Genomic DNA, 23605 nt, shown 5'->3' with positions numbered 1-23605 from the left:
CCTGCTGTGGAAAGAATTCATACTGGAATAGGTGATTTGTGTAATTCTACTCATGTGTTTAGACAAGCCTGACTTTTAAGCATCCAAATCCAGCAGCTTAGATCGCACCCCTCGAATAAGCTTCAGGTTTTGATAGGTTCGAGTGCACACGAGCAGTTTGACGTATTACTAGGTTGAAAATCTCCTAGAATGCTGTGATCTCAATGTCTTTAACAGGGTTCCTTTATTGAGGCAATATGTGTATCTTAAGACTCATGATTAAAGATGCCAATTTTTCACAAAGTAATAAAGTGGTTTTTCCATAAGGAATGACGACAAACCTTTTAAGTCAGCAAAAAGATGCTTTATGTGAAAACTGATTTATACAGGTCCACTGATCTTTATTTGATTTGACAAAGTCTGCATTATTAAAAGGTAATAAAATTTGGGATTATACTGAGTCTGACAAGTTAAGTTCTATAGTTTCTAGAATATTACATAAGTATCAAGTGGGGGGAAGCAGGATAAAAGTATCACATGCAGATGCTCCTGGCAAAGGGGGAACATCTGCAAGTGGGGTCCATAGTGTGTGATGCATAAAAAAATCCTAGAGACAATGCAATTGACTTACTTAGGTGAAGTGTTCTTCCTTCTGGGAAAGAGGAAGAGGTGGCAAAGAGTGGCAGGAATTCAAAGGCATATGCAGAATGGCTTCTCCATTTTAAAATGGTAATAAAAATATTTAGATCATGGCACTAGGGCACCTTTGGGGAATAGAACACCTTAATCAGAGTAGGTTCATTGCATAATTCTTTAGTACAATGTACAGTTTTCAAGTAATGAGTGGACTTAAAGTGTGATTTTACTTTGACAGTGGCTATCTATTTTTCTTCTCGCCTTCTGGGGCTTGATTTGTTTCAGCATCACAGGGACACTTTTCCACACAGTTTCTAGGGAACCATCCTCTTATTCTTGACATGCCTGAGGGAGAAATTGGTAAGAAATAGTCAGATATGCTGCAATGACATTAATGAGACCATTAACTCCTATTTCTCCAAATTAATAAGCATTTAGTTAGATTTTACTTTTTCCCCCTTTTGCCATTTTTGATAAGCAGTTTGAAGGGGAAAATTATGGCTTTTAAATACTCTTTTAACAAGCTTGAAAACAGGGATTTCCCAAATTCCATTATCTGGGTAAGGAGCAATGTGGTTCCGGAGAGCCCCTAAGTGGAGTCAGAGGGAACATCTCCATACTGGTATTTACTTATACGTGTGTGATCGTGAAGGGTGTTTCTGGCACACTGTCATAGTTTGTCTGTTCCAGGCAACTATCTCCCTGAAGCCTTTGTGAATTTCCTCTTTAGACTTTTTCCAACAGGCAGACTTCTCTATCAAACTCGCCTAAGCTGTCCTATGGGGTTAATTTATGATTAACCTAGTGTTTTTAAAAGAGCATCCTAGGTTAATCACTGCTTTAAAAAGGAACAATTTTAAAACTTAAAAAAATCAAGGACACAAAGTTTCAATCCATTGGTTTCTATGTGAACTTACTAGGAATGCCCATTCAAAGCAGCATATAACACGGGCGTAGTGCTCTGGCTCTGGGCCCAGACTGCCTGGGCTGGAGCCCTGGCTCTACTTGTGTCTGCTGCAGCTTTCAGCAAGGTGCTGAGCCTCTGCATGTCAGTTCCCTCGCCAGTACAATGTGAATGACAGCACCTACCTCTGCAAGGTGGGATGTTGGGGACTTTAACATCACAAGTGAAGCACTTATACAAGTGCCTGTCACATAGGTAAGTATGAACTCCAATGTTAGCTATCATTTAAAAGTCCTGATACAAGTGCGGTGGAGAAATAATATAAGGGGCTTCTCTTTGTTGTTTCATGATGTTTCTTTCTATTTAGTTCCTCTAATACATGTGACATATGATTGTTTATAAAAGTGCTTCTAGTAAAATTTGGAATCATTGCTAGGAGTCTTGTTCTTTAAACATCTCTTCCATTTTCATACCTTCTACATAGGAATCATCATGAATTTTGTCTCCATACAACCAATATCTGAAATATTTAAAAAATTAAAATTAATTTTTTTTAGGCTAGGTGCCAATTTTGTCATTAAAGAATAAAGTCAGTACTTTCTATCACTCACCGTAACCCTCTTGTGGCTAAAATGAATTCCCCTTTTTGTAGCCTTATTCGAGGCTCTTCAGTGCAGGGACTCGTGAAGAAGGTTTTGATTCCTTTATTCAAAGGACAGCAGGCACCACTGTAATCTTCTATCACTTTATACCGAACCTGGCATCAGCGATCAGAAGAACAGTTTAACATTTACCCACATCTGAAGATAAATTTATTTTAAATTACTAAAGGTAGACCCAAAGCATCATGAGACAAGCCTTTCCCTCCCAGTTCCCACATAATAGGCAATCGATATTTCTAGTTCTCAAGCCTTTGATTAATCTTCATTTCAAACATATAGCTGATAATTAAATTCTAGAGCAGTGCTATCCGGAAGAACTTTCTGCAATGACGGAGATGTTCTATAGCCTCTACACACATGTAGTTACTGAGAACTTCTAATATGGCTAATGCAAGCAAGGAGCTGAATTTTTACTTAATTTAACACAATTTACATTTAAATAGCCACTTGTGGCTAGTGGCAATCATGCTGTACAACATAATTGTAAGGATGGACCTCATTCTGATGAGCTGTATTGAGAATAATTATTCTTCTGTTGGCAATATAAATAAAGAATTCCCTCCAAACCTCTAGTCCAAACATGTAAATGAAAAAAGCAAACTACATCAAATTTCAACAAATGTATTAAGAAATATAACCTAACAAAAGCCAAGAGTTGGCTTCTACTCAAAGCAATTTTAACAACTATATAGAAGTGCACAGACTGACAGAAGGAAAAAGAAAGTAGTATCATTGCAAAAGAATTACTTACACTTCTGACTCTTTTATCTGCTTTTTGTTTCAACTGTTCTATCTGTTTGGAAGATAGAAAGGAAAAGAAGCTCAGCTCAATGTTGAAATACTTTTGCCTCATAAACTACATCAATGACATAACAAACTTGTCATTTTCCAACATTTCGAACTACTAGCAATTTAAAGGCCACATGATTTTTAGCATGGAAAGAAGACCCTGTAACTAAGACCAGGGGCTGAAGCGGGACTTTCTTCTCCATGTTTTCTAATGTGTTTATCTGTGTATTCTCCCAGAACACTCCTGGTGACCCGGGGGTCAGGGAGGTGTGCTCTCCACCCTCACGGGGCTTCCAGGCTAGCTCCTAAGGTGAAGATGACACAGATGCTCTGATTCTTTAGAGACAAGGTAGAGAAACTGCAAAATTCATTAACAAAGAGTCTCAACTACAAGTCATCAGGACTTACTCTTTTCCACTTATTTGGCAACAATTTATTAGTTGGTACTATACTAGATATAGTAGGGGAAATAAAGATAACACATGGTCTCTGTTCTAGACTCTTGTTGAGTTAAAGATGCAAGACTTTTTAAAAAATATGAGACCTCATGTGCTACCAGCAGTAGTATATGATTAAGTGCCAAATCCAGAGAAGTCTAGAGTGGGCAGGTTAGACTTTATGCAAGAACTGGGCTGGAACTGGTCTTAATAATTACCAATAGAGAAGAGGTCAAATGAGACAGAAAACACAGTGTGGGCAAAGTTAGGAGGCAGGAATGTACAAGGAGTTCACTGAGGAGACTAGGCTGATTGGAAAGGATGATTCCTGTTAGGAACAGATGGAAGTTCATTTTAGGCCAGATTTCATAAAAACTAAGTTAAGGAATCAGGACTTTTTATCTCTTATGTGTGGAGAGCTAAGGAGAGGTTTAAATAAAAGGGGAAGCATAAAATAAGGAGTGATTTAGGATTATCAACTTAGATTCATTTTGCCACACTGAAAAAAACATTATTACTTATTTTGAGATACAGTATCATCTGAGTTAAGGGGAAGAGGTGAGGCAAAAAGGAATGACTGAACAAAATACTCACAGTTAAGCTGTAGTGGTGACAGCCTTCTCTTATGGGCCAATCCAGTCCATCTCCTTCAGGGACCCCTGACCATGTAAATACCTGTCTAAAGTTCTTCCATCTACTTCCCATATCATAAGGAAAAACAAAGACTTCATCTAGTTGATAATACTGAATTCGATCTTTAGCCTGTGAGTAACAAAGATGTAAGATGGTAGGTGCCTCTGTCTGAAAACACTTACTCCTCAAATTTATACATTTCTAGGAATACTTCTTCTTTGTTGTAACATTAATATACACAGAAGAGATTGACAAATTTATCACAATATAGGAAGAACCTGACACACAATACCAACCTTGTATGAGATGATCCAGAAAATGTCTGATAGGGCTTATTTAGGACTAAGCATTCAAAAATGCTTATTAAAAGAGTTAATAGTTTTATTTCATATATAAAAAATCCTCAGTCCTCCTGGTTGTTCAGTAGAACAAAAGAATCTGGGTACAAAGAAGTGATGTTGATAAACAAATTTAAGAGAAAGCAAGGGCTTATTCAGGATGGAAGGAACTGTTCGGTGGGATGCACTGCAATGCAGTAGCAGTATCCTGGGTGGCAGTGACACCTGCAGGAATGGCCAGGAAAGGTGTAATGGGTAATATAAAAAATTTCTTAATTTAATGAAAATAATTTTTTTTAGCTAGTGGTATGTGCAGGGTATCTTCTTTCAGCTTTTCATACCATTACATATGTATATATTTATTTATATAGGCATTTATATGTACATTTTATGCATATACATAAATATTCTGGTGGCATAAATTATATTCTATGCATTTAAATCATTAAAAATAACGAGATAAACGGGCTTATAATTTCTTAAGCTCCACTGACACCTAGTGGTATAAAGATGCATTATTTATTCCTACAATAAGTGTACAAACCTAGCTGAAATTTGTTGTATAAATTTTAGTGTCTGGTAATATTTTGATAAATTTTCTATAAATTTAATACAATCATTTACCTGAAATCTTTACTTGGCAACAGAGCGTCGGTTTCAAAATAACTTTTAGATTTAGCATGACACTTCATAAAGAGCCTTGGTCACTGGCAAAAACAAATTATTAATCTAATGCCAATATATTATTATTCTAACTAGAAATGATATCTTGAAATATTGTATTAACAGGGGAAACAATATTTTAGGGAAAAGCTTCCTGAAGTTAGTTATAAAGTGATATTAATGTTAATTCAATTAAAGGAGTTGTCAAGTGTTAACATGTATGAACACATTGAATTGTATAAATTCATCCTCACCTATCCTCACCCAGATGGTAAAGCGTCATTTATTTTCCCTTCTTATAAACAAACATTTCAGAGTCTTCAAAATGGGTAAGAGTGCTATAAGTGACAATAAGTGCTATGGGAATTTGCAATAAGTGCTATGGGAAAAGGGAACTAAAGTACTTAACATAATCTGGGGAGTCAAGGAAGATTCCTTGGAAGAAAAGACACCTGTACTGTATTGAGGGACAAGAAATCAGGCAAAAAATCAGGGGGGAGAAAAGTGTTTTAGGTAGGGAACAACATGTGGAAAGATAGAGAAGTATAATATGTACAAACTATGAGTTGTTTGGTATTAGATCATATTAAGTGTGAGATGGGGTGGGAAATGTGGGAAGACATGAAAGGTTTTATTATGTATAATTGGACTTGAACCTTTATATCAGTGGTTCACAAAGCATGTTTTACACACCTCTTTGGTTACCTATCCTTCGGGTTCAACAAAGTCAAAGAACTTTCATTATAATACTAAGATGTTATTTGTCTTTTTTATTGTGCTGACATTTGCAATGGTGGGTAAAATTGTGGGCATTTTAAGCATGAATAAAGACAGTGGCACCAAACTATATCAGTAGTTATATTTTTCAATATTACATATTCATAGTTTAAAGCAAAACAAACAAAAAATATTGTACATGAGAATATCCTTGATGAAGCAGTAAGAATTCTTATTCTTATTAATCTCAATGTCTTTTTAATACTCTGTGTGGCAAAATGGGAAAGTACACATAAACCATCCCAAAGTGCTTATCTCAAGGAAAATGCTTTTTCATTTTCATGTAATGTTACTTTTACTAACAAACTAAGGTTATTTGAACTTTAGTATTTAGCAGAAATTTTCTCAAAAATGAACAAAGTTGGGCTGTTACTCCAAAATAAACAACTGAGTATACGTCACCAGTGAAAAAAATTAAGACTTTCGACTGAAAATTAGAATTTTGGAAAATATGTATCCACTACTATAAGCTTGATAGCTTTCCAATATTTAAATATTTTCTCCATAAGACTAGTAGTGATATGCATAAATGCATCAACATTTAGAAAATCTGCATTTTCCAAAGGACTCGTGTCTGATGTTATAAAATCACAAATGGGTAAAATTCCCATTCAAAGAGCAAGACAGACTGATGGAAATAAATGTAAGAGTATAAAAAGTTTACTGATATAATTTCAGATCTCACATGCAACTAACCTCTCAAGAACTATTACTGGTCCTTTTATTACAGTATCAGAGAACATCCCTATTATCAAAAAGGCCTATTAAAATATTCTACCCTTTTCTACCTACTATGTGAGGCTGGATTTTCTTCATATACTTCAGTCAAAGCAACATATTTTGACAGACTGAATGCAGAGCGAGATGTGAGAATCCAACTGTCTTTCTTCTGTTAAGTCAGATATTAAAGAGATTTGTAAAAATATAAAACAATGCCACTCTCCTCTCTATATTTTTATTTTGGAAAAATTAATTTAAAAAACAATTTTTATTAACATAATGGGTTTATTACTTTTTAAATGAAATAATAAATCTTCAAAATTTTTCTTAGTCCGAAAATATGGCAAAATCAACAGATATTAATACATACTAAAAAAAGCTCTTTAGTGTCCTTAACAATTTTTGAGAATGAAAAAGGGTCCTAAGACCAGAAAGTTTGAGATCTGCTGTTGTAAACTGAAGCTCATAAACTGGCTGCCAAAGGGTTAAATATGTCTAATAGGTATTTTATTTGGCCCACAATGGTTGTTTGTTTTTAGTCTGAATTGTCTGCTAATATTTAAAAATAGAAAGATGTCACAGAAATCTAGATCTCTTACTTTCCTTGAAAAAAAAAAATTAGATGATCTCACAATACCAGGTAATTCTTCAGTGGTAACAATCAGCTTTGTCCCTTAGGCAGCTCTGGTACTCAAGCTGGCCCCACGCATCCGATTATCTGCCTGGGACTTGCAGACATTTGGGGTGACAACCCCTGCTGCTGTTATGGTAGTCAGATTTACTTTTTCCATTAGAATCACAATGGACAGTGTGAAGTCTGTACTAGCGGTTGTGAGATCTTTGGCAAGCTAAGTATAAGTCCTATCTATCTGGTAGAGCTTAAGTTTTGCTTAGCCCTAAAATACTACAAAAAATTTGATGGCACTTTGGTAGGATAGAAGTTTCTTTCCAAATGGGCTACCTTCTCCTCTAGGCTACTGTGTAGCTTAGACCTCTTCAGCAACTCGGGGTGTATGAGAAGCGTATTTCTGTAGGGGTTATATTAAACCAGGAACGAATCAAGCTGTCTCCTACATTCCCCTTTTGTGCAGAATGCAAATAACTTAAGGAAGCCATTTGTTAGCTGAGATTTTACTTCTGAGCATTTATTAGCTAATCTGGTGTATTAGTTAATCAGTACTTTACTGATATTGATGAAACAATTATTAAAATTTACCTTTTCTTCAATCCATGATTCAATAGAAGTTTTGTTTCTGAGAATTATTTTCATCTGAAAATTAAATGATAGACAGTAAAACTTCATAATAAGACTGGTCCATTTAAGATTATCACTATGCTAACCCCCTGAGAAAGTTTTTATTGCTCCAGTGGTTAAGTGGTTCTTAACCACTGTACTACAACACCACTCCTTAAGATTATTACATCAATCCATAATCAAATCCAAACCTACTAGTTTAATAAAAACACATGTTTTAATTACTATGAACAAGGTTTTAAGATCACTAATAAAACACTGATATAATCCAATCAGTATTTAAATGCATTTTGCTATTAAAATATCATTGCTATTTTTAATTAACCTTAAATTTGATTAATTTTTTATTATAAGTAATGGTGACTCATTTCAGTCAACCTAGATATTCTGCTTGCCTTAAAAACTGAATATATTCTTTCTTGACTCTATTATTTGATTTTCATAGATAGGACTAATTCCACTTACAGAGGTTCTTACACCACAGGATTTTAGTTTTCTTCTAATATGATTCTTAATTATAGGCTGGGAAAATTTTTCAAAGATTTGATTCAGGTTAATAGAAAACATGAGGTATAACCAAAACCAAAACCTGCTTATTTTAAAACAAAAAGCATTAGGCAATAATCAGGGCTCTCACTCTCCACATTTCTAATTCTGAAAGAATCTTGCATTTCCTTGAAGTCTGGCTGTGTCCATACAGACTGTGGCACAGTAAGAACAACCCTGGACAGGAGTCCTTGCCATATTCCTAAGGCCTAGCATAATGCCTGGCCCACAGAACACCTTCAATTAATGAATAAACTAGGAATGAAATGAAATGAAATAAAACACATGAACTATTTTACGATCCCTTCAGGACCACATCCTCCTTCTCTGTGTTCTCGCAGCACTTTGTACATTTCTATGATATGATATATACCTGAACCTGTATTAAGTAATTGTTTACTAATTGTGAGTTCCTTAGGGGCAGGATCCTCTTTATTACCATTAATGTAGCCTCAGAATTAGAGCAATTCATTAGATAGGCATTAAATAGCATCTATATCACAGGGATGTTACTGAGTTTAAATGAGCTAACATACTTAAAGGACCTAAAACAGTGTCTTGCATATAGTAAGTGCTCAATAAATGTTAACTATATGATTATGATTAAATATATACTATTTTAAGATAATATTGTTTACTGAATACATGAATGGGTGATCTTGCATAAGTCACTAAAGCTTTCTGTATCTCAGTTATTCATCTATAAGGAAAGGAAAATAATACTCCTCTTCAACCTCTTTTGGGGTTGATGTGAAGATCAAGAGAGATGGCAAATGTGAGAAGAGCTTTATTAACTACAAAGTGCAACACAACTCAAACTTAACATTTTAACAATTAAACCAATTACCTGGAAATTCTAGCAAAGTTACTTCAAAATTCCCTGGCTAGTACAGAGAAGATTAAGTTGGTTACCAAGATGGAGTAAGTGGCAATAATTTCCATTTCATACTGCATACTTAAATACAGCCTTTTTATCTTCCTTACCACAAGCAGCTCTAATAATGTGACAACTTTTAGCTAGAGGTAACAGAGGAACTTACCTGGATAAAGAACAACATCCCAACAGCTATGGTTGTTCCTAAAGCTAATCCCAAGGCAAACAAGGTGGCAGCAAATGCAGATAATCCAAATGGAATAATTGGCAGAGGATCTCTCCGGGCTGCACTCATATCAATCTTAACTGTGTTCCACCCAAAGGAGAGCTATAAACAACACACACTTCAAATACCAGTTGTCATAAATGGTCAGATTCTACCATGACATTTAAAACAACTCAATCAAAAAGACCAGCAAATGACAACCTGAAACTAAAACACACATAGCTGTTTCTAATGAATACTGTGGCTTAAAACTCATACTGATATGCATGCTATCATCCTTATTTATTCTCAGTGTTACTTATTTCTTATTTACTTATTTTGTTTACTTGTTTCCTCAGAAAGTGTTAGGCATACCCCACAAACATTTCATATGCACGAACAAAACCAGATACCAATCAAAATTGTAATGTGTCTCCCATCTTCTCCTTGCTTTTATATTTAGAGTAGTCTTCCATGGCAACAAATATAGCCTAGGATTCAATTGTTTCTTCCCTCATGTTCCACAATCAGAGGTTAAAAACTGGCAAAAATGTGGGCAAAATATGGCCTCCAGATGTGAATGACTTAGCTTGTAAAATATCTTAAAATATTCAGGGTTAGGTGCCAACATCCAAAAATCAGGAAATTTCACATTTAAAAAATCCAGACTTTCAGATTTTTCTTGAAAAACTGGAAGACCAAGCTACTACGCTGGATTCCCAAACATCAAAAACTGACTGAAGTCAAATATAGGCTGTCCCTTCTAGGAAGAGCATGTGTTCTCCAGTTCTTTCATCTACCTTCCAGGCCTCTAGGGACTTGAATTTCTGACCCCTAAACTTTATCTCATGACTATTTGCCTATAAATCAACTCAATCTGTTACAGGATATTTTAGGATATGTGCCTGCTCCATGAGCCACCTTCTAGGACACTGGAATTAGAAATGAACAAAAGAATTACAACTTGCCACACAGACTGGATGAAAACAGAAAACACTAGTGTTGTCTCTTTCTCCTCGCTCTTCTTTCTTTTTTTTCTAATTATTCTTATCACAGCTACCAAGTCTGAAATCTAATAAATTATATATACATATATATATATATATAGTATTAAAATAATTATCAACTTTAAGTAGAACTAATAAAGTAAGGGAATTTCCAGAACAAAATTATCTTTCCTCATTTTAAAAATTAAGTTTTAATGCTTTCTTAAAAGGAATCCATACAGAGATAAAGCATACAGTACCCAGAAAGACCTGTTTCCCATCCTAACTTACAGAAAGCATATTTCTAAAAGGGACTTATTAAATAATCTTGATAACTGCTATATAATATGACATGAATGATTTATAACAAATATTTTCACTTACCCGATTATAAAGCTGTGTATACATAGTCATAACAAAAATGAAGGCAGCATGAATACACCCCAGTGGTGCTAAAAGGAGAAACAGTGTGAACGAAGCATGATTTTGGTAACCACAACAGTTGTTGATCCAAGGACAGTGATGGTCCATCTTCATCACACATCTAACAAGAAAAGTTTACATAAAACATGAAGCAGAAATTTCGGTCTACTTTAAATAACTTTGGTCTTCAAGAGATCAAACAAACAGGAATCCAGCACGTCCATGAGTGACCAATGAATTTTACTTCATGGAGCAAAAACAAAGATCTTTATGAGTTTTTGAACAACTCTGAACAGTGACTTCTTTTAAATTCTAAACAGTACAAACAGGCTTCATTACAGCTTCTGAGGAAAAGATGTCTGCTTTCATTATAAAGAAAAAGAGGTTCTTGGTTTTCCTCTAGCTCTGAAATGCTGTGACAAGTGGAGTACGACAGAGACTCAACAAAATCACTTACAGATCTATCTCCACTAGGGTTAATGGCACCTAGCAGACGCTTGTAACTTCCTTCCTTCCTGATCTCACCCTTTAGTTGTGGGATCTCTGAGCTAAGGAAGCTAACTATGGGATATAAGATATTGTATAACAAGCAAAGTCTTACTGAGCTTCCTTCCCTTGTGCTAGAAGAAAACTTCCTGGCCTCAAACCAAACTTTATCTGCCTCCAATCTTTCCCCTAAATCTCAACATTCTCATCATAAATTTCTTATTAGTGGATATTGCTGTTCATTTAGAAAGATTCTAGCTTGTTTCACATTTTTATGGTGAACCACTTTTCTTCCCATTGACATTTTAAATTAAACATGTATGATAATAGGCACCTGCACTCACTTATTAGATATGCATAAAGCATAAAAGTTAGTGAACTCAATAATGGAAAAAGCAGGTCTCCTTTATAATTTAGACTCAGAACAATTCTAAAGCTAGTCAAGAGAACAGTTGATAAGAACAATTAATCCTGATCTAAGGAAATAACATGAAGACAAAACTTTGTACCCTATTTTAGGCAAGGCAAGAAACAAAATAAATCTGTATTTTTCTAGAAAAATCTTTTGAAAAAAAATGAGTTTTACTTATTAACAGAATAACTTAGGAGTAAAATGGAGATATGGACACTTAAGTATGTTGACAGTATTTTTTATAAAGTAGCCATCTTACAGAGAATATAACTAGGATTGAGGTGGTAGGAGGAACAACAAAAGACCAGCAATCAAGTTGATCAGTCCCCGGTGAATAGCAAAGACAGACAATACCTGTTACATTTTCTGCAGTGATGTGACCGAGGTGCCTTGTATGCTTGGCAGCCTTTACAATACTGGAGGTACATGCTATCCTGAGAATTTTCCTTGGCAGCAAAATATAAACAAAAATATATCAGATATCTAATCCTAAGTAATAACAAGTCAAAACTTATGAATAAATACTTTCCTATGGTTTGATTTTCTTTTATGGGGGGTGGGAGGACAGAATCTTAACTGTATTGCCAGCCCTTTCATTTGAGCTAAAATATTTTTAAGTAATGAATTTCTAGTTAACAGCACTAGAAGTCATTTTTAATTTCTCATCCTCATGCTCCACCCAAATCCACTGTCACCACATATAGTTGGTCCTACTTATCCAAAACCTTAGGAGAATGGGAGGAATTCAGAAAAAAGGTAGCTGACAATTTGGCAGGCATTTTATAGAGTGGTGATTCAAACTTCAGACTTGATACTCTTTAGGAAATAAGGCCCCTTTCTTGGAGCATTTTAATTACTTCCAAATTAGCATCCTTTACTGTAGTTTCTTTTTGATTCAAACTATTGTCAGATAATAATCCTGTAACACAACTCTGGTTAGTCAGAGCTGTGCTTGAAAACCTCTAATAATTCCCTGTGGCCTAAGCATTTCTCATGTATGTGAGGCCTTCCATAAGCTGCCTTTGTTTCAGTCTAACCTGCTCTATATACCTGTCCGTTGAGAAACAAAACACATTCCCACAATTCTCTCAACCTGAAATGCCTTCTTCCCCATGTCCTGCGGAAATTTCTATGCCTCTCCTAGGCCGCAAGCTGAAAATAATTAGCTCCTTCTAACTTCAACGGCATTCATCACATTGAATTCCATAGATTAGTTATCTGTACAAGTGCTTTGGTTTCTCTCCTCAGATATAAGGTTTTTCAGATTATGAATTGTGTCTTACCCATCTCTATACCCACTTTAAATAGTACAATAGTGTTTCTCCAACTTTAATTTACCTAAGAATCACCTCAGGGATTTTGTTAAATGCAGGCTCTGATTCAGTAGGTCGAGAGTGGAGCCCAAGATTCTGCATTTCTAACAAGCAACCAGGGGATATCCCTCAGCAAGGAATGTGGAAATTCATAAGCATAAACTTTCTAGAATTTTTAAGAGCCATAAATTGATTCATAATGTACTTCCCAATGTTATGATTTCACTGTAATGATTTTAAAACTTAATGATTTACACCAGCAGCTTCTCAAGAGATTTTTCTCAGTTCTGAGGGATGTTAATATATTACATAATAAAACATCCTAGAGCTAAACCACACTGCAAAATTATGAGAGCTGTATGATATGCACTGTCTCCTAAATTTATGACTATGAACTCACCACCACTCCTTTTTTTTTTTTTTAAAGCAGGACAAATATTCAATAAAATTGCATTGGGAAATAATTTAGGATAATATTTTCAAACAGGTATGAAATTACTTAAGCTTTAAATGAACATGCTTAGTGCCTACCAAGGCAAAAAAGTAGGCAGTGTTTGATATAACTGGTTAGCAGGTAAGGTAAAAACTAAATATACGATTATCATTAGAGTTCATCATCTTAATGGATCTTTTTCTTACTGGTTTCCACCCCAGAGGGACAAAGCCAGGACCAACAAACATGGCATTGAAGTAATTATAAAGAATCATGACAGTCCAATTGATCAGCATGATGAAATTCACACTCCCTCCGGTTGTATGTAAGGGCCAATACCACAACACAGAGTCAATCATGGCCATCGTAGAACATACTGCTATAACACCAAGGGCTATGATGGGACCCCAGTGACACAGTCTCTTTAATTCTTGGAGATTCTCAAACTTGATAACTGAGCAGAGTGCACCCATTCTGGTTAGGAAGTATGACTTCCTACTTTTAAAGAATCACAGATTTCCTTTTTCTGTGCACACATCGCCATGTGCATTGGGTCCTTGTGTTCCTTGACTGTCATGCCTTCAAGTTGCGGGATGCTAATGCCAAGTATGCCATTTTCACTGTCATACACTCAGAGCTCTTTGTCATAACTAGGAGAATCCAGTATCTTGGTTTGAAGCCCAAGCTAAAAACCAAAAACAAAATGAGAAAGTTTAGTGAAAGTTTTATTGTATACTATATTGAACTTCAAAGATCACCCAAAACAAAAGCATCTCACAAGTGCACTACCATGGGATCACATGCCAAAATAGTTGTCTTTATTCCTTTATTCCCAATTTGTCAGGGGACTGTGTCCAAATTTAGAGAATTGTTTGAGGAGGCAAAGAATTTTAGAGCTGGGAAGTGGGGCTTTAGGGTTGATCTAATCCAGCTTCCTTCTTCATAGAAAAGAAACTGCCTTGGGAAGATAAAGTGATTAGACCGAGGTCACGAGTAACAGCCAAGCCCAGAAGAGAAACCAAGTCATCAAACTCCCTTTATGCAATTGTAAACTACCTCTGAGCGAGTCCCGAATAAAGTTCAAGTACTTCGTCTACATCGTCTACAACATCTGCCTGTGGTTGCCCCCAAAAACCAACGTAACAGTCTATTTGGTCCATAGGTCAAGAAGAGTGAGAGTGAAAGCATTGAGAGAGTGCAAGGAAAAAAAAGGAAGAGAAGGGGGGAGAGAGGGTGTGTGTGAAATCACGACGGAAAACTTACACGAGAAAGAGTGAGAAAAAATGAAGGGGAAGTGCTCCCGGAGCGAGGGACTGGGAGACAGGGCGGAGAGCTCCGGGAAGGTAGGTAGGAGGGTTATTTCTGGCCTTCAGTGAGTCCAGGTGAGATCTGAGGCAAACGGTAATAAAAGATGCCGCTGCCTTGTGCCTCAGTTTCCCGCCCGTGCCATAGGAGCAAAACGCTGAAAAATCCTCACTCGGGGGAGGAACATCCTGGCCAGCAACCAGTGGTAGGTCTCAGTATTCTGGGGATTCTGGCCTCACTCAGGTGGGGCGATGACCACCAACACCACGGTTAAACCCCCTGCCTCGACTCCCACCTCAGTCGGCTCCTGGGCGCCCGCTCTTGGCCATGGCATTTCCGGGGCGGCCTGGGCTCACCCGGAACAGGTATTCTCCTCCTCGGATAACTCCGTCGTGGGTACCTCAGTCCAGCGCCAGCAGAAAGCAAATCCCGGTTGCCAGAGGCGGGAGTGCCCAGCCTGCCACCACCCGCCGCCTCTCCGCCAGCACTCCCGCCGCCGCTCCCGGGCTCAGGCGCGGAGCGCGGGGTCCGTGACAGGTACTTCCGGGAGGTCTGCAGCACCAAACTTCCCCCGGGAAGCAAGCTCCCCTGACCTGTAGCTTGGGGAGCCAGGGCCACCTTCCAGAACGTTGGGGGGTGTGGGTGGGGCAAAAGTATTTTCAATCATGTTTTCAGCGTCTTTTGGGGAACACTAGCAGTAGAGCTTTTCCTTAGCAAATTTCTTCTTGAAGCCAGAGCGGAAAATAAAAATCGCATACAGCCCTATATCCGGAGGACCGAGACTGCGACGAACAATCAGGAAGCGACCGGGCCGGGAGCTGTCCCAGTTCTCAGCTTGCTCTCTAGGGCGCGTCCCGGGGTTCCTCAACACTGTGTTCCTCTGCCCGCCGTGGTCCGTACCTCGACCTAGGCTCCAGCCCGGACCAATCACTCTGGGGCCGCCATGTCGTCCGACTTCGAAGGCTACGAGCAGGACTTCGCGGTGCTCACTGCAGAGATCACCAACAAGATTGCGAGGGTCCCCCGCCTCCCGCCTGGTGAGAACCTTGTCCGGGCGGGGCGGGGTTGCCCGGAGAGGCTGCGGCTGGGGGGCGGTGGAACGCCGCCTGAACGAGTGTCTCCGAGGCCGGAGGCTGGAGTGAGGTGGTGCCGGGGCCCTCCCGCAGGGACAGACCCTCAGATTTAGGGTAAAGGGAGAGTCCCACCTGTGGGCGCAGTGAAAAGAACCTTCGGAATCAGCCATCTGAGCTCGAATCCGGACTCCACTGCCTTGTTACTTGCATAAACTTGGGAATGTTTCTCTGATTCTTAGTGGGGTTTTTTTTTTGTTTTGTAAAATATGGAGATGTGAGTATTCAGAGAGAGTGAATGAACGTATCTAGATCATGGATCTGCAGTGTACACCAACGTTGCTTTCTTAGTAATAATGTTATTATATGAAGCAAAATAGGGATAAGAGTCTTGGTGCCTGGATTCAAATCCTAGCTCTGCCACTCAGAAGTTGTCAAGCAAGTTTATTAACCTCTCTCAACTTTACTTTTTGGTAAAATGGGAAAATTGTACATCTCTCATAGAGTTTTTATGAATTTTATATGATCTACCATCTGTAAAGCATTTTCTTGATATTAGCTGCTATTATCGTTAGTATTTTTCATATTCCTAACCCCATTTCTCATCCTTTTTGAGAGTCAATAACCCAATGTAATGTAAAAGTGTCATTTTTAAAATTTCACAACCCTATCTAGAAATGGTTTGTTTTTGTGTTTTAGCACTTCTTAACTTTCTGTGCTATACTGTCAACTATGGAAGTTGGGAGTTGGGAGGTGACAGTTGTGTCTGATTTCCTTGGCATTTACTTAGAATGGGCTCAGAAAAAGGTTCAAGTAAACACACAGATGAATACAGATGTAATGTGATTTTTGTTTGTAAGACATTTTAGGATTTACTCTTCTCTAAACACAAGTTAATTCAAGTAGTTAGTTGCAGCTAAGATTGTTACATTTTGGCTTAATTTTGTTAGAGAAATTGAACCATCAGGGACTTGGCCCTACCTTGGTTCTGGAGTGTAGTGTGTTAGAAAAGGGGTTGCTCATTGATATGTGAACTGGTGGACAACTTTTCCCACCTTGTTAGTCAGTTCTTGATGCCAGTAATAGTTTCTCCTGGACCTAAGTTCTCATTCCTTTTTCCCTGTCCATACTTCCTCCACAAACTTAGGTGTTATAAATAATTTTCTTCCTTTATTTCTTTGTTTTTCTCCCCCCCCAACCTGTTTTCTGTTAATAGGGATATTTGCTTGAACCCAGGATCTCTGAACTTACACCCCACTCATCTCCTGAAGTCCCAGTTAGTTCTGGAGGAGGTGGATGATGTCTTAAAAGGTTTATGAGTCCAAGTGAGGGAACAAGAGGAGAGAACCAAGGTAGAATATTCCACCAAGCTCTGCTGCCTCAGAGATTTGTGTGGAGAAAGTGGCCAATGGCCTCATCACTTCATGATACATCACCTCGTCTCTTCAGTTCCGCTTTTCTCCACAGCCCAAGATCATCTTGGTTTTTGTTGTTGATTATGGTTGGAGACTACTTCCTTTGACTTGAGACCCAGAATATCTGAATTTGTGGTTGGATTTTGCTTATTTTCAATTGTAACTGTTTTAACTGAGAAACATTTTTTGTCTGGGCTAATAGCTTTTGTATTGGGAAGCTGTTTGGTAAAATAACAAAGTCAGCCCTGGTTGCAAAGTTGTAAAAACTGTTTCCAAGAAAACAGATTTTGTTACAATTGATTTTTTTCCTGCATTTATATTATATTTGAATGTGACCCTTCTTACCACATAGAAGGAAACCTTTGAGATAAGTGCCTTAAAAATAAAGCCTTGGGTCTCCTTAGGTACAGTATAATGTAAGGCCCAAACATAACAGTTACATTAGAATTAAAATGGTATGGCTGGTGCTAGAAAAATGCTTACTGAATTGAATAATTGAAAAATAGTAATTCTTTAAAATGCAGCAGTTTCCCTCTTAATAATTACTTGTGCTTGCTTCCTTTACAGTTTGTTTCTAATTGATAAGTAGAAAAGATGAAAAATATGCCTATGTAGTTATGAACTTAAGATGTATGTCTGTGGACTTACAAATTAATATGTACAACCATGACAAAACAACATGATTAATAGTAATTATAATCTCTCTCTCTCTCTCTCTGGACATCACTAGTGGTTGACCTAGAGGAGATGAACTATGATTTACTTGAGTCAGAGGTTCAATTTTGAGCAAACTTTTCAGCCAAAGCAGTTCATCCCCCAACTTTCTAACTTATTTAAATTGAAGTAGAGTGGATAAGGTTAATTGCAATTAACTTTACTCTCTGCTGTGCATGTATAACATATGAGAGTGTTGCTTCCAAAGAGAATACAAAAGACTGCATAATTTAAAACTTTATTTTAAAAAATAAATTTGATTACTCTGTGATGTATTTTAAACAATAAAAAGACTTTGCTCTTAGACTAAAGTTGTTTGAATCTTAACTAATTTTAGTAACTCGGCTAGTAAAATAGATCAGTCCCACATAGTACTTAGATAATACTCTTAGGAAATACTCTTAAAGCACTGCATTTGAAATTGGAATTTAATGATTAGTGTTTTATGGTAAAGTCAGAAAAATGGATGAGTGAAAATTAGAACTAATACTAATTGTGAAGTTCCTTTTCCTCTGGTGATGAATCCTAAGTGGGGAGATACTTTACAGTTACAGAGATTCTGTTACATCAGACAGGCTCCCTGAAGGATCCTAAACAAAATGTTCTTTTACAGTTAGTTTCTTACCTCACCACTCAAAGAGTGCTAAATAGTCTTTTGTGAATCCTATCATTTTATGGCTGTAGTCAGAAATACTGAGAAAGTTAAGGCAAATCGGGTAAGATTCGCAACATGACATCAGATGTGTTTAAAGTCTCAGCCCAGCTACTTACTAGATGTGCAATCCTGGGCAGACTGTTTGGCCTCTATAAGCCTGCTTCCTCCATCTGTAAAACTGAGGAGAAGGATTAATAGTTTCAACCTTACAATGTAAAAATCAAGTGAAATGAAGCATGTAACACACTAGCACATTTTCTTCCCCCGAGAAAGTGCATGACAAATTAGCCATTAGTGATATTATTGCTGCTGCTGAAGATAACAGGTAAGGTTAGTTAGCAACCAGGTCCTCAGACTTTGTTATATTAATAAAATTATCTTAAAGACTTTGGACCTTGGATGCTGCTGCTTTTGTGTGCCTAGAGTATTTAGGTGAATTTCTCTTGATGGATACCAGTATTTGAAGGGAGGTGAGTGCTCCTTCCTTCTTCCCTCCTTCCCTTCCCGCCTTCCTTCCTGCCTTCTTGCCTGCCTTCCCTCCCTCCCTACTTTCCTTTTGTCCTTCTTTCTTTCCTTCCTTCCTCATGCTTCCCTCCCAAACCTTCACCTTTTAATTCTTCTCATAAAAATACGAGGAACATTACAGAGAGCTAAATACAGTTAGGACAAAGATGTGTCAACAGTTGCTTCCACCTTCAAGGAGATGGAAATGAGTCTGAAGAGAAAACTGGAAACCAATTTCTAATTACCATTGGGGCCAGAGATCTAGGTAATTTCTAATTACCATGCACAGCAGAGAGATCTAGGAATTTAGAGGCCATAAGATTGTGTTGCAGAAGATCACTGGGCAGGATAGGGATTAGCAGACTAGAACAGGAAAAGAATACACTGTAAGAAATACAATAGTGGGTACAGTGGATGTCTGTTTTTTGGACTGCCCAGAATCTTCCATTCTCTCTACAGAAAGCAGCACCTCAACTTTCCATTGAGAAACTACCTAAACCCAGTCCTGGTGGAACTGACAGGCTGCCATGCCCTATCCAGGTCAAGAGGTGAACACATTAGCCAAGTGAGGACATTCAGAGAATTTTTGCTGGAAATTTGAATTTTGAGCAGAGTGAGCCAAGAAGGGAGCATGGTATTTATGCTCAAGACTCTCCCTCTGCAGAGACTGCCAGTGAATTCCTGCTCCCTTGCTACCCTGGGCCATCTGGGTACTGTCCTCACTGAGTTTGGGACTCCTTTTTTTTTTCCTATTGACTCTATGAGCCACCCCATATTATTCTAATAAATTCCCTTTTTTGCCCTAGTTTAGCCAGAATCAGTTCTGCTTTATTTAACCAAAGAACCCTAAATGGTAATTTGAACAAAGGCTTAGAGCAGGAAAAAAATGAGATGCATTTAGGTAGTAATGAATAGTCCACTTGATTGGCATGTGCAGTCTGGAGAGCTAGTGTGCACTTTACTGGAAATAAATTTATTGGAAAAGTTGCTTGAATCTGGAATGTGGAGGACCTTGACTACTAGGCTCAAGTGATCCAGTCAAAGCCACATTATAGAAAGATTAAATGAGGGAGAGAGGCAGGCCTGGAGACAGAGAACGCACAGTGGTTGGTAGTAATGCTTTCGTAAATACTTGTGTTTACATTATTTAATCAATTTACCACCATTTTTCAAGAACTGATTATATTTGAGGCTCAGTGCTTGATTTTAGAACTATGAAGATAATTAAGACATGGTTCTTGTCTTTCCAGAGACCCCAAGCTAGAAGAGAAATCAGACCTGTGAGTGTGAGATAGGATTATGTAAGAGTTGTGTTTTCTGTAAGAGAGCAGTTAACTTCTGTTGGGTTAGGAAAGCTTCAAAGAAGTAGTGATTTCTGAAGAACTTTGAGTAGCAGTTTGCCAGGTGGTCATAGTGGAGATGGGCATAAGCCTTGGGATTAAAGATCTGGGGTCCTGAAAATATTTTGGGATTTGAGATAAAGATTTGGGATCATAACTTATATGACAGTTAAAAAGTGGGAGCAGATGAAATTGCCTGGGGACGTACAAGCAATAGTTAGAAGAAAAGCAAGGCCTGAACTTCAAGGACCACTAACAGTTGAAGGATGAGCTGGAGAGGATACCAGCAGAGGACACTAAGACAGGAGTGAGCCGTAAGGAGAATCACCAAGTCAGGGTGTGGTGGAAGCCAGGAGAAGAGAAAGTGACAGGGTGGGAGGAACAGAGTGTCAGATGCCACAAGACTGAGTAAAAGTAGGACCAAAAAAGTCCATTAGTTTGGACAAAGGAAAGGTCATTAGTTTTAGTGAAAGTTACTTCAGTGGAATGGTGGGAGTGGGGGCAAGATTCTAAGCAGGAAACGAAGAGCAGAGGAAGAGAAGAGTGACCGGATAGAGAAGAGAAATAGTAGTGAAGAGGAATACAGATTAAGGGAGCTTCTTTCATTTGTTAATGAGAAAAACTGGTGCAGATTAGTCCTGGATGTACAGTGCATGGACTTTCCTTGCAACTGAGTGCCTTAAAGGAAACAAGATCTTCCTTCTGATAGGAAAATACATAGTCTCACTCTTGGTCCAAGAATAGCTTGTTTTATGTCATATTCTGCTCTATCACAAAAATATGATGTGGTTCTACTATAATTTGTGGAGGTGTTAGATGGTTTGACATGTACCAGAACAAATAAATTTGGGGTCATGTACTACATTTTTAATCTGGTCATATGTAGGTTTAACTGTTTCAAAGAGAGAAAATCAAGCTGAATTTTAAATACCAAATGTGTGTTTTTCTTAGGGAGAAATATTTAGAGTACACACAAAACACCTTATGTGACAGCAACGCCCCCTGCACCCCACCCCCCACCCCGCCACACACACCGTCGCTCAGTTTTGGAGGATCAATGGGAAGGGGTTGGGGTTAGCAGAACCTAATTATAATTCTAGTAAAATAATAACTTCTAAAAATTTCCCACTTGGTGTTGACTATCCTTCCAAAGGACTACTCAGCTAGTAGGTATTGTGCCCATTTCAAGCTTCATGACTTTTCTATCTGCTGTTTCAGTCAGTCAGTTGGTAATCATTCAGTTCCATGCCAGAGAAACCCAATTTTAAATAAAGAAAAAGAAATTTGTTGGTTCAAGAAACCAAACCATGATAAATTCAAGCAAAACCTGTTTCAGAGTTATCTGGAACCAGAAACTAATTAACTAAGTTAATCTGTCTAACCTAATCTTTTTATCTATCTATCTATCTATCTATCTATCTATCTATCTATCTATCTATCTATCTATCTATCTATCATCTATCATAGCTTTGTTTCTTTCTAAATGTAGGCTTTATTCTCAACTACTGCAAGTTGGCTTACTCCTTGTAGCTAGAAGAATAGATGCTGACAGCTTCTAGACTCATGTTCTACTAACTACCAAGAGAGAGGAGAAAATTTATCATTGCTCCAGGACTTTGATTGCTCTGTTTGGATCATATGCCCACTCCCACCCCCCAGACCAATGTGGCCAGAAGGATTGAAGTACTAAGACTGGTCCAGTGAGGATGAGAAGCCCATCCTTTGCCAAGTCACTGTGACCAGAGAGGCAGGGTCATATGAGATGGCTTCTCCCAATTGACCTGCCTGGGGAAGAGGAGAGCCTCAAAAGAATGGGAGTTAATTGCATGAGAGGAGAAGGATGCTGGATAGACAAAACTGTACATGTTCAATATACTTGGTTAGCACAAAACTTATGTGCTGCCGTCTGTGAATAAATATGCTGACTAATTTGGAATGGGTGTAGGAGTTGTTTTCTGAAAATATCTGCTAGGACAGGTCTCTCCCAGAAAAGAGAATTACAGTTGGGTTGTAACTTGATGATGGTACTTTGAATAAACCACATAAAGAGAATCAGCACTTCACCATTTAATAGTAATGTCACTTGCATCGGCTTATTTGTACCAAAAATAATCCAGCAGATATTTAAAATTTTCATTTTAGAGGGTACAAATTGAGTCTCAGAAAAAGCTCTCACCCAGGATCCCAAACAGCAAGTGGGTAGTAACTTTGGGTTTAGAATCAGTAATCCTGACTTCAAATATTTCTTCCATTATACCCAGTTTGTAAAGAAAATAGTTTCTTTTAAATAGAAGAATTGTAAGGTCTTGCCCATTTTGGGGAATCATTTTTACTTGTGACTTTTAAATTATGTTCATGAATCAGTTCATAAATCATGACTGCAGATTTCTCATGCCACCAGTAAATCTGCTATTTGGCCCATTCTCTTCTACAGAACAAAATAATTTTTGGTCTCTCTCAAAAATGTTATTGTACCTCTTAATAATTAGGTACTGCATGGGATCATATATTTACAGATAGCCTAGAATCAGTGGCCTAAAATGGTTCCTAACTCACCAAATAATGGTACAGTCATTTGCCTGATAGGGTAGTTCTCTACTCTCACCGGAAAGGACAAAGGCATATAAAAACAATAGTTTTAAATACTAAATTTATTTGTATCTTTAGCAACTCCTTGATATTGTTTTTTGTTTCAGATGAGAAGAAGCAGATGGTTGCAAATGTGGAGAAACAGCTCGAAGAAGCGAAGGAGCTGGTATGTATAGACTTGGTAATATATTTTAACACATAACCAGAATCATTTAAGTGATGCCTTCCTCTAGCCTGTTTTATATGTTGTGAAAATGTGAAACATTACCAATTAGCATTTATAGTTTGGAATTCATCAGTTTTTAAATTGAAAAGAATTTAATAGCTTCTTGATATTTTGTTCTTAATAAAGGTGATTCATGGTCCATCTGTAACTTTTATTTCTTCATAATTCTTTTCATAATAGCTATAAATAGCTAAAGCTTGTTCAAGACATACTGGGTAGAGACACTGAGTTAAGCATATCACTTGCTTTATAATATTTAATTTTTGCAACAACCATGTGAGGTTTGTCAGAAACTGATAAGGATCTGAGATTTCCC

At 37.6% G+C, this 23605-nt stretch overlaps 2 protein-coding genes across 15 annotated transcripts in view; one reads left to right on the top strand and one right to left on the bottom strand.

Annotated features, from left to right (window-relative positions):
* Positions 1 to 321: 321 nt before the first annotated feature.
* ZDHHC6 (zDHHC palmitoyltransferase 6) lies at positions 322 to 15315 on the bottom strand. 7 transcript variants are annotated; one of them, XM_073240422.1, is made up of 11 exons: positions 15177 to 15315; positions 13678 to 14156; positions 12080 to 12171; positions 10789 to 10948; positions 9380 to 9541; positions 7755 to 7808; positions 4002 to 4169; positions 2933 to 2974; positions 2131 to 2276; positions 1993 to 2039; positions 322 to 960 (listed from the first exon to the last, which is right to left on the bottom strand). In XM_073240422.1, the coding sequence occupies exons 2-11, from the start codon at positions 13942 to 13944 to the stop codon at positions 857 to 859; spliced, it is 1242 nt and encodes a 413-aa protein (XP_073096523.1). In that variant the 5' UTR covers positions 13945 to 14156; positions 15177 to 15315; the 3' UTR covers positions 322 to 856. The 7 variants fall into 7 exon arrangements, with proteins under 7 accessions (XP_073096523.1, XP_073096524.1, XP_017533458.2 ...); XM_073240423.1 differs by having other exon boundaries at positions 13971 to 14156; positions 15177 to 15307; XM_017677969.3 differs by having other exon boundaries at positions 15072 to 15302.
* A 39-nt stretch (positions 15316 to 15354) lies between these two features.
* The window catches only part of VTI1A (vesicle transport through interaction with t-SNAREs 1A), a 324481-nt gene continuing 316230 nt past the window's right edge, over positions 15355 to 23605 (top strand). The window contains exons 1-2 of one of the 8 annotated variants that reach the window (XM_073240424.1): positions 15355 to 15813; positions 23171 to 23229. In XM_073240424.1, the coding sequence (XP_073096525.1) occupies positions 15720 to 15813; positions 23171 to 23229 (153 nt within the window). In that variant the 5' untranslated portion in view covers positions 15355 to 15719. The remainder of the gene's footprint in view (positions 15814 to 23170; positions 23230 to 23605) is intronic. The other 7 variants (XM_073240425.1, XM_073240426.1, XM_017677977.3 and 4 more) reach the window with 7 other exon arrangements.

The sequence above is a fragment of the Manis javanica genome, chromosome 7 (assembly GCF_040802235.1).
Source record: "Manis javanica isolate MJ-LG chromosome 7, MJ_LKY, whole genome shotgun sequence".
Classification (NCBI taxonomy): domain Eukaryota; kingdom Metazoa; phylum Chordata; class Mammalia; order Pholidota; family Manidae; genus Manis; species Manis javanica.
The sequence above is the reverse complement of the archived record's forward strand: the minus strand, read 5'-3'. Positions and strand labels throughout refer to the sequence as shown.